This window comes from Ambystoma mexicanum, chromosome 1p (assembly GCF_040938575.1).
Source record: "Ambystoma mexicanum isolate Mex_15411 chromosome 1p, UKY_AmexF1_1, whole genome shotgun sequence".
Taxonomy (NCBI): Eukaryota; Metazoa; Chordata; class Amphibia; order Caudata; family Ambystomatidae; genus Ambystoma; species Ambystoma mexicanum.
Genome location: NC_090921.1, coordinates 1,057,859,000 through 1,057,871,058, shown reverse-complemented (window position 1 = coordinate 1,057,871,058; position 12,059 = coordinate 1,057,859,000). Strand labels below are relative to the sequence as shown.

Here is a 12,059-nt window from a genome sequence, read left to right as displayed (position 1 = left end):
TACCTACACAGACTTTACTGCCAAATGTGGAGACATTAGATGTTGAAGACACAACCTGATCCTGGATCTATGAATTGAACACCAGGATTCACAAATCTCCAGACAGATTTGCGATTCACATTTCCGTAAGTATGATGTGCGCCTAGTCGGACACACTCATCTGACATAGTATAAAAGACAATCATTCCAAAATATGGCAGGTTTTTTGCCAAATTGTGTTTCCAGCTATTTCAGAAAAGAATTCACATATCCAAGATGGCTGCTTTGTAGGCAATTCACGAATCTTCCACTAATTAAAGGACGAGTCTTTTTATTTAAAATCCAGCGGGTACAGACATTTCTATCCTGCACATGCTTAGTAGACACATTGTTTCCAGAAATGAATTCACGAGCAGAATGTCGCCAATTAGTCGTGTTTACCCCAATTAACCCACATGAAGCATTACATGGGAAACGCCTTTTTGCAACTCTTGCCCTCCCCCAACATCCACCACTCAGCATTTGTCGCAAATAACATTTAGTTTGAACTAAGCATACATTGAGGAAACTTTGGTGAGAGAAGAAAAATCTATGATCTGTAAAATATCTGTTAAAATACAAGACTTTGTTTTTTATATAAATAAATGCATTATTAAATAAATATGAAACATTTTTCAAGGCGAAGAAAGGTTACAAAAGTGAGATAATGTGTGAAATTCAGATGTTAAGGGGTGTGTGCATGCATGCATGCGTACGTGTGTGTGTGTGAATGTGGTATCACAACTTTTAAAACATCACATACATGTTCAAGTGTTGTAAAAGGCCAAGTTAAGGTGCCAATCGAACATTTATTGGAAGGCCAAATAAAAGTCTCAACTCATCCTAATATCGGCATCAATAATACTTTTTAAAATATATGTGAACTGATCATTTCATATCAGATCTATGCAAATAACAAGATGGTTGAGGCAGGATGCAGATTTCAAGGGGCTGCCTCAATACTAATTCGCTAGGCCTTTGGAGTCGGCTTTTTATCATGCTTGAGTCTTTGGGCTTCCTTACGTATCAGACACTACTGGTGGAAACAGGTCATATTTCAAACGCTGCCTGTTTTTACTGTCCGTCTGATTACAGGCCATATTCCTTGTGAGCTATTCCAAGGGGATAAAACATGCAGTAAATACTGCATGATTAGGAATAGGTATTCCTCAAATTTTTACCTCCAACAAAAAGGTGGAGGTAAACATCTGAACTCCTCCCACCAGCAAGGAAATACCTTTTGACCTTTAAAGTGGCGGGATGTGCTAGGGCCTCCTTTCAACTTCTGGGGGAAAATATGCCCAGGGACCCCCAAATCACAGAGTCCCACATTCTCACCACCTTAGATCTATAATACACAGAAGCGTCGTTAACGGCCACTCTGCGTATATTCATTTTACATGGGGCTGCAGCGGCGCGATCTGCTTCTGTAACAATGTCCATTCCCCATAGAGGGATGGAAATGGATTTCTTTCAGGTACCAAAATCACATCTTGTGCATATTGCCTCTGCAGGATCACTCCAACTAGGCATGCTGTATCACAGGCAGAGGCGCAGAAGGCCTAACCTTGCAGAGACACATAGGGCCTGATTCACAGAAGCCTTTCATAACGGTGCAACACCATAGGAAAACGTTCTGTCAATCAGGCCCATGGAGTTCCCCAGGCAGCAATGGTAATTCGTGCAAGCGAGGATACAAGAATAGAGTCAGAGGGAATCTTACTGGGGACCTTTCTGAGAACTTTTGAAACTTGTTACCTGTTGCAATATAATATATATTGGCACCTAGAATTGCCGTTTACTGACCTTTTGGGTCTGATTCATGGAGGTGCAATCCAATAGGAAAACGTTCCATGAATCAGGCCCTTTAAAAGTTATCTCTCTTTTGTACCCTTATCAATTTTTGATAAACATGTATTTCTCATGTAATTCCATTGGGATTTTTTATTCTGAGCCCACCGAGTTTAAGCTGAATTTTATTATGCAAAGGGACTGTTTTATTGTGTGTCTATTCTATGTATTTGCTATTTAAACAAAAATAAAACTAAAGTGAAATAACAAAGTTTGCATTGCATTCAAATGTGGCCTTATTACGAGTTCGGTGGTGTGGTACATTTCTGGTGGTAATTCCCTTACCAGAAATGTTTTAGGCAGTCACAGAATTACCACCATTTTAATGCGAACCCGAAATCTGTCTTTGGAGGTGAAGTTGAGGATTTACCTGCAGCGTGCTGCTGGAGGTAAGTCCTCCACTTTACCTAGTGAAATAGTCAGATTTACCACTCACGGTAAATCTGAAAAAGTCCCCATGGAGACATATGAACTCCAAAAACGACGACTAACACTGCCTTACCAAATTCCTCAGACTGAGTGGCAGTAACAGTAATTACCACCAAACACATGACGAGACAGTTCTTAATATAGCAGATGTCACAACAAGTACAGAATTTAGTTAACTGCGTATTTGTATTCTGGTGCGTGCGTATATGGCTTTATGGAATGGTTATCCATGCATGTACACATGTGTGTGTGCACGCTTAACAGGTGGTATTTGAAATACCACACTTTTTTTAAATGACCATACTCATTATGAATAGCGAGGTATTTACTGAGGTAAAAACTGTATTTTGGGGGCAACCGTGAGGGGCTTCAACAACCATTTTTCATCACAAGTCCATGGATGCACCAGTGCATCCTTCACGTGCGTGAAAACGGTTCCACAGGAAGGGCCTCGTGGTGTGCAGAGAGGTGTGTGTGTTCTGATCCTCTATCTATGTCCAGCTTATGCACTGGCATTACTGATCCTTCCTCACATTGATTTTCATGTGAGGATCAACAGAGGCGTTCACCATTGCCGATCCAAAGGCATTTACATCCCTCAAAGAGGGATGGAAATGCATGTATTTTCTTTAGTTGGCATGTCGTGTGCATGTATGTGTGTATGCATGTATTCGATTTATAAAGTGCAACACAGCATGGGGCAAAATACAGTGGGGGAGGAGATGCTTTCAGGAGGGTAACAGATGAGCTGTTATATTGGAAATCAGGGCCTTCTGTCCCTTCCTAAAGTGCAGGACCTCTTAATTACTGCATGCAATATTTCACAAATGCCGCGCGTGATGCATGGTTTTGCCACTCTAGCAACAGCAAGCCCATGACAAAGACCTATGCCACATGGTACTCCTGGATTCTTTTGATTAACAAATGGTGCAGTCACGTGCACAGGAATCTGGCCCGACCCTGGGTTCCCAAGCCGTTTACCCAGTGCTTAATTTGTGTGGGGGTGTTTGCCAGGGCTCAGCCCCGGCGCTTATTTCTGAGCCCTGGCCCTTATTGTCTGAGACCCTTATTCATTATGATCTGGTGTTTTTGCAACTTTTTTATTTTAACTGTCAGTCTCTTAAAAAACACCTATAGAATCAGAGCAAAATGTCAACGATGATTCTGTTTAAAGGCACACTTAAAGATGTGTCATAGCAAGACACAATGCGTGTGATATTTTATGTTATGATTGGTAGCTGTATATCATACATCTGACATGATCAGCGTATCCACCAACTAATGACCTGGGAAGAGTTGAAGCTTTAACCTCCCTATATGTTGACACTGTGGGGAGCAGCTGTGGGTGGTGGCAACAGTGGACGGGGAGCTGCCAGTCCTGATGCGTCACGTGTCTGCTAGAAAATATGTCAACCCAGGCACTGCGTTTACCAGACCATATCAATATTCCGTCTGGATTCCTGCCATGCTGGTTTGTCAGCCATGTCAGTCAGAATGAAAAGCATGGCAGCCATAATTACAGTGGATTTCAACTGACTGTTCCTGCTTTTTACCAGACGTAAACAAAAAAAACAGGCAGTTTGTTGGATTCCAGCCTCTCTGCAGGCATCAGATCCTGCAAAGATGCTGGGAGATTTCCTGCACAGTCAAATAAACCCTGTGGGAAACCCCGGGTCAGAGCTTCCACACAGGATTCCCGTACCATGCAAGAAATCATTGGAGAATGGGGTGGATACGGAAAAAGGCACAGGAACCTTTTTCCGGTTGTTTTTTCCACATCTGCCCCCATGAAAAGGGTATCAGTGTGCAACTGTGTATGGAGTATGTCGTCTGGCTGTGTGTAGAGTGTTTACGGGCGCGCGTGGGTGTGTACGTGCACGTGCCATATCACAGTAGGATTTGTTAGCATAGCACAAATGGCGAAAATGGGGTCTGACGATGCAGACGTTTGTCCAGAGACGTTCTGCGGAAAACCCAATAGATTCTCTTAATACATCTGGAAGTTTAAAAAAGCAACCCAATGTTTTGTCATTTTTAAGCAAGCACTGGTTCACAGTAAGTTCTGTGTGCATGTCGGAATTAGTGAACATTTATGCAGACAATTTCAAATTTTGCTGAGGAAAATATATTTTTATTTCCCTGTAGAAATATCAATGTAGGCAAAATTAATAGCGAGTCAGGGCTTTCATGAAATACCTGCGTCTATGAATTATTTCGGATGATCAATGCTTTTGGCATGGCATGTACATGAAGGGTCTTGACTTAAAAATCAATCCTTCCAAAACAAAGGGTTCTCAAGTCCAATCCAAGTTCAGATGGAAATGTGAGGACAAGGTCTTAGCCAGTAAAAGGTTCCTGCAATATCTGGGATACTCCATTCCTGGTACACATACAACAATTTCCTATCCAAATTGTTTGAGAATAAAAGCGAAGTCATCTGCTGAGCAGATGAGGGTGATAGAGAGGACATTTTGTAAATTCACCATGATACCATGTAGGGAATTCTATCGTTTGAAAGTTGTACCAAGGTTGTGTTTTGGTCTGGAATGTTATCCTTCATGGATCCTTCCTTACCTGAAGGTTTTGGAAGGTCTTGTCTGGAGATTAGTACGTTTTTCGTACCAAAATATGTGCCAATCCAAGTCATACGGTATGAGATGGGACTTCAATTTTTAGGCAGCATTATACAGTGGAAACATCTCGCTTTACTAAGAAAATGTGATCTGTCTCCAAAAGAGTCTTTATGGCTTACTAGGAGAAAATGATTCAGATGGATTTATGAATGATTTACATAAGTAGGGTGCTGCACTACATTTGCAGTTGGGTTCATCTATCCAAACCAAAATCCCACTAAGATAGAAAAAAAACTTATCATAGTCAATGATTGGCTTGTAAACAACAGTGAAATTATGGAGTTCAAACTATAGTCCCAGGTTGTATCACCATTTAAATGTTTACAGGGATGGAGACTTATTTGACGAAATGTCCGTGCAGAAGTCTACGCAATGACATAATGCGTTATCGCTTTAATGTCTGAAGCACTCATGACATTTTGAATACTAGGTTACAAGTGCCCGTAAATACTGTAGATTCTGCTTGATCTCTGGGATGGATGAATCTCTTTCATTTGCTAATTGTATGCCCTACTTTGGCTTCGGCACGACTGAATTATTTTGTGCAATTTGTGTCTGACACTCAACAAGTATCTAGAGATCAGCTTTGAATGTTTAGGTTACATGGCAACTTAATCTCATTAAAATTGAGAGTGGTGTCCTTTTTAAAAAATGTATGTGAGTTCATTTGATTAAGGGATAATGAGAAATGTTTTTGTATCCTATCGTTAGGTCATTGATTATCGGGAATTCAATTTTTATTGTGTCAAGATTTGTGTGACTTTACGGATCAAAATCAAGGAGTTTATACAGCATCATGTATAGAAAATGTATCCTCTTTCGTATCATTTTTATAAAGGTTTAAATAAACCAAAACAAATGTTTAATAAAAAAATAATTAAAAAAAATACAATTATTTCCAATAATTGAAATCAATTACAGATTGCATCCAGTGCAAAGCCTATTTGGATGCGTCACGCTGGAAATAAAAATGTTATAAAGGGTGCAACATTTTTAGCCTAATCCAAAAGTGGCAGTTCAGAGGGGGACAGAGCGGGCTGGTGCAGTGGCAACTTGTGGCTCCTTTGCCAATTATCATGAAACCAGAACTTGCACTTGTTTCCCATGAGTGGGCCAGACCATTAAAAGCAATTATCTCAGGCCATGCCTTGGGCCCAGTGCCCACAGGCTGTGGCCAAAGACAATAGCTTTTAAGTAGCACGTGGATGGGTAGTCTTGTACAGGGCATGGACCTTGCCCATGGCCTGCATGCAGTACCCTCAAGGGCCGAGCTCTCAGGGCATGGCAATATGTCATGCCACGTGTGCAGCACTCACAGGGAATGGCAACTTCCCATGACCTATGGGTCATGTTAATACAGGTACTGTGCATGGGGCAAGGTTACACACGTTAGCCCGTTGCATAATACCCATGTAACATGATATTGCTATCTCGATGATGACTCAGTGATGTTAAATGTAATGACACCAGTGATATCTCTAATCAGATTATGTGTGATTTTATCTCTGATGTCATGAGTAGCACCATGAGCATTGCATGGTCTTGACAAGTTATGGTTACCCTAGTACCTCTAACAGGTACATTTAGTCGATTTTAGGTGTTGCATTGTAACCATGATGTCCTTTGAACTAAAGTTTTATCTGGATGATACAGGGGGTATATGCATATACATCCTGGAAATATGGATTGAGGTTAAGATACAAAGTATACTTCTATGGATCTCATTCCGGATCAATGGACGTAGTATATAGGCCTCATTACAAATTTGGCAGCAATTTGGTGGTAAAAGCACTGACTTACTGTCAACATTGTTTACTGTTACTGCCTCTCGGCTAGGTGGGTTTACCGCAGGATTATGGATGGCGGCAAGGCAGTGCAAATCTCCGTTTTTGGAGTCCATATGGCTCCATGGGGATTTGGGAGAAATTACTATAAGTGGTAATTTGGTTATGGTAATTACACCGATGATTTTTTAAGGTAAAGGGGAGGATTCACCTCCAGCTTCTTGCTGGAAGTGAGCCCTCCACTTTACCTCCAAACTCGGAATTCAGCAGTGCGGTACAAAGGGCAGTAATTGTGTTACCGACAACAAGAGTAGCAGAAATGGAATAAGCACCTCTTTTTTACCACACCGCCAAACTCGAAATGAGGCCTTATCTACCAAAACTGAATTCAATATTCCTTTAAGGAACTGGTATAATGAGAATGTCTTGTATGTAAGATGCATGTAAGTATCCTAGCTGCTGCCCATGGGAAACATAATGTGCAGTGCTTTCCTGCATTGTGGCTAGCACTGTCATGATATCCTTTATAAAGCCAGAGGCTCATTTTACAAGAGTCCCTTACTTTCACTGAGCATGGTCTTCTGCGAGTATTGACAAAGTTCAGCAAGTCCTCCTACAGCCATCGCGTAAGGTCTGCAACACTCAAGCACACACCCATCACTCCAAACCTTAATTAAGCCACTGCAGACTCAGACACCTGCTGCATTGCTGCCCTTCCCTTTGCTGCGACAGCTATGGGATCTGCACCTCCTGAATAACCACCAATCTGGTCTCAACGCTTGCAGCGGTAACAAAACAACTCTCGCAAACATCCAGAGAGACCTGCTCACAACCAGGAATCAGAGCCAGCATTTGTCCATCTACAGCCCCTGTGCAGCGTCATCTCCCAACTACAGAATACCCACAAAGTATTGCATAGCCTTTAGGTTGTCATGTTTTTTCGTGACTAATACAGTCTCTGGCAAGCTCCCAGAAATACGCACTTGCGACTAAAAACACGTACGCAACTTCCCAACCCCCCCTTATCTTTGGCCTGAAGCATTATGACCATATCTCCTCAGCTAGTAGGCCGCTGAGTACTCTGGCTCCCGGGGAAGCACCATGGTGTTCTGCATGGCCCGTGTGTCCAGTCACAGGCTCCTGCCAAACTATTTCTCTGAAGTGTCCATGCACCTCCAGCTGACCACATGCCTAAGGGCAGCCTTTCAAAACCCGCTGCCCACCCAGCAGCTCAGATTCAAAGGTTGTGGTGATAGAACCCTGGCTTATTGAGGAGTCCTCCTCTGTACCATCAGAGCATTGACCTCGAAAGGTTCGAGCTCAGGGAGCCCTGAAAAGACGCCAGTCCCAATCAGCCACAACTCCTACATGCAGGCTTCCAGCTCAAACTCCCATCCATCCCCCTGACCGTCTCCCCTTCCCATGACTCCCCGCCCCTTTCACTTCCCCCACCCCCCTCCCACACACACAGCCAACCGGGTTTAGAAATGGCCTCAGGACAACATATAAAGTGTCATATAAAAAAAATGAACAGGCTGGATGGGCTGATCAGTTGAAATCTGTCATGGCGGCCCCATTTCCCATACATTCTATAACAGGAGCTCAGGGGCAGAAGATATAGTTCCAAGGAACATGAGAGATATTTTAGGGATAAAACAAGCGACATTGTAGGTGGCCATCCAAGACATTTTCTGCTGCAGTGAAAAGCATTTTGGACTCTAACAAGCGCCATTAAGATGAAATAGGAAAAGCAATGTAAATATAAACCATACATATCCAGATTTGACACTGAAATACACTAAGGCAAACACTTCCCTTTCATTAACGTTACTATTTTTTGTGCTAAGGGACATTTGCACAAAACACCCCCCAGATTATTTTCAAAAACACTCTTTTGCCCCCTCATACTTAGTGCAATATAGCCCAGCAGGGTGTCAGTATATCAGCATTGATGTGAGTTAGGGGCAGGAGTACTCGGCCAATGAGAAAGCCCTGAGACGTCATATGACGGACAGCATATCAGGCTAAGTTCTACGCGCAGACCAGCAGTGGGGCCGGGCAATACCAATCTGAAGCGTCTGCCACAGAGTCTCTTGCTCTAGGTCAAAGCACGCCTGATACCACATCGGTGCACCCACCTTTTGCCGTGATAAGCTCAGACTACTCAGAAAGTAATCACACATGTTCTCGTTGCTGCGTGTGCTGTGTAGAATTTCAGGAGATAATGCATATCTCTGAGTAACAGGTGTAAACAAAAAGGTTGCATAACGTATGTACAGCCGGGTGCTCCACAGTTAATGGGTTTCTCCATAGACACAACTATTGGTCGCTGGTTCGGCCAGAGGCTCTACACGGCAGACCTTCAAAGCAAGTGTTTGTGGCATGGCCGGTGCAGATCAATGAGATGCGGAGGACTCAGTTCTTTGGTCTATGGATGGATTTTGAACAGATTCGACAGCATTTGCCCCGTGATCGTCCACTTCCGTTGGGGATGGGGAGTGGTGCTCATCTATGGGTTTCCCCTTGTTGCCTGTTGGAGGGTCTGCAAAATGAACGAAAGGCATTACTGCAGCACTACAGATCACCAAGAACCGGCAAAAACTAATCTCGAGACAATGGGGTTATCATGCATATGGGTGACAAACGTCCACCCCCCAGCCCCTTCACCCCCAGTCACCCACAACCAAACACTGTTACTGTTTCTTTTTACTAGAAAGGCTTTGACAGTAAGATGAAACACAAAACTCAACTAGAGAGTACATCAACAATTGAGTGCCGTTAAGATTTGAAAATAAGCTTAAACATGCAATACATCTATGTATTATTGTTTATTTTGATAGTGATTTATGTCAGACTCCTCCATCTTCTGAGCACTTGACCAGTGATAAAATCCTTGTTGGTATTGGGCCACAGTGGTGGACAGGTGGGGACAGCTACTCAAAAAAGTTTGGGTGCGTTGAAAAATTTGTATGAGAAAAAACATGAAGGCCAAATCCCAGAGCTTGCTGGGTGTCTTTTAAAACCCATGATGTATTGGGTAGCTGGCTAGGTTTTAGTCATGGTCTGTGGGCCTGTCCTACTGGCCAGCTGGAGTGAGACGGAATGCTGGTGTATGCAGCTCAGAGAACATTGAGGCGAGAGATTTGAATGAATGTTTCATTTGCAAGTTAAGGGCTTAGCTGGTGTGAGGTAACCAGAGGGTCCCCTCTGCCCATTTGTCACTTTGGAAGCATGACTAAAAGTGATTTGGAGCCGTCCCTCTGAAGAGGAGCCCAGCATACAATATTACAGTATCCAAACCTGAGTGGGCCCCCTAACTCCAGTGTTGTGAAATTATGTCTTTTCCCCAGTTCCCCATAAAAACAGCCCTGCCAGATGGGAGGTGGGAGTGTGTGCACGCCTTGAACAACTATATGCCGATGTCAAGCCTCTGACCTCCGAACAGTGTAAGGAAAAATATACCATGACTGAACTTGAGCACTTCAGATGCTCACAATTTAGGCAGTGGATAACAAAATCCCAAACTAAGGAAAGTGCCACACATGCGCTGGTGCTAACAGGACATCAAGTACTCCAAATTACAGGAAGTCAATCATTATTTTTTTACTTGACCTGCTATAGCCAGTGTTGGGAATACATTCTTTTCAATTTATCATGTGTATTACCATCAATTATTCGGACCCTCTATAGAAGTTAAGTGTGCTCCAAATTTTGCAAATATATTCATGGCTACATTTCAACAAGATTGCATTCTGATGAAATCAAATTGGCAAACCTCAAGAGGTAAGTAGCTACACTTGTATTGATGATGTTTTTGTAACCTGGAATAGCTCACTAGAGATATTCATTGATTTTCTACAATCTTTAAATGTAAATCACGCCACAATCAAATTGACTTACACCGTTGGACCACGTGCAATTAATTGTCTTGAGACGTGGGCAGAAATGATTGACAATTTATTTTCAGTGTTTATAAGGAGCATATTGATATTGCTAATCATTTAGGAGCCAATTCACAACATCCACTTTCTACTATTATCGGTTATAATTATCAGTCGGATAATACGTTGATCTCTGCCTCAATGCCAGAAAAACGGAGATCCTTCCGATTAGGACCCCTGCTCCCTCCTTCTTCCCTTCTCTCTGGCTTCCCTCCATGGGCTCTCCCCCTGCTCCTTCTTCTGAAGCCAGAAATCTTGGAGTCATCTTTGACTCCTCTCTCTCCTTCCTCCCTCACACTCAGGACATTCCCAAGAAGTCCCACTTTCAACTCTTCCTTCTAAAAGGAATTCTCCCTTTTCTCACTTTCCCCCAGAAGCTCAATGTTTTCCGAGCTTGGTTCTCTCTAGGCTTGAGTACTGAAATAGCCTCCTCCTCAATCTTCCATCTTCCGCTCTGCGAACCCTTCAGCTATTCCAGAATAGAGCAGCAAGACTTATCCCTGGCCTTAAGCCCAGGGACACATCTCTTCTGCTCGGATCAAATTCAAATCCCTCTGCATCATCCAGAAGGTTGTCTTGGGCCGGGGACCACACTATCTGCAATTCTCTTACAAAACACTCTCCTTCTAGACCTCTATGTTCCTCTGGCACCAACTCCTTGTGTGCAAAGCGTTTAGCTAAACAGAAATCAGGAGGTTGTTCACTTTCTTAAGGTGGATGTCTCCTTTGGAACAGCCTCCCCTCCCTCTAAGTCTTGAGCAGGACCTTCTTAAATTCTGAAACCTGAAGACTTTCCTCTTTTCCTCCTCCTTCCCTTCTTCCCTTCTCTGCTAATATCACAGTTGCTGTGATTGGTGTCTTGGACCCTTATGCATCCTCGTCGCCCCTGACCACCCACACCCAATCTTACCAGCTTCTGTCTACCTCAGCACTTTCCTCTGCACACACTCCGCCCTGGAGACTCGCACTTTTCCACCGAATGTGATTCCAGGCCGTATAGCACTTACCATACCTTGCACTTCATCTGTGGATCACCCATGAGCACAAACATCCCAGCACCTACCCCACTGCCCTCTTCCTTGCTGCACTTGCACGTTCTGAATACTCACAAGGCATAGTAGGTTCATCCGTTCCTTCCTCCACTGTATTTATATTTGTGTTTTTCAATGTACTTCAACCCCATGTCCCCCCCAGAATTAATTTGCTGTATAAGCACCTAACAAGCAAACATTAGATACATACATGTATATTAATATGTGATCCAGAGGCAGGACTGTAATGCAGATTATTAAAAATATTGGAAGGAATTATCACAGGATTACAGTCTCTAAAATACAGTTCCACCAAATCCTGTATTTACATACAAAAGGGGATCTAACCTGAACGACATTTGGATGCATTCT

At 43.0% G+C, this 12,059-nt stretch overlaps 1 protein-coding gene across 1 annotated transcript in view; it reads right to left on the bottom strand.

The window, feature by feature from the left end:
• Positions 1-290: 290 nt before the first annotated feature.
• The window catches only part of LOC138447974 (capping protein, Arp2/3 and myosin-I linker protein 2-like), a 301,863-nt gene continuing 290,094 nt past the window's right edge, over positions 291-12,059 (bottom strand). Inside the window, exon 10 of the mRNA XM_069604500.1 lies at positions 291-9,257. Coding sequence (XP_069460601.1) covers positions 9,112-9,257 — 146 coding nt within the window. The 3' untranslated portion in view covers positions 291-9,111. The remainder of the gene's footprint in view (positions 9,258-12,059) is intronic.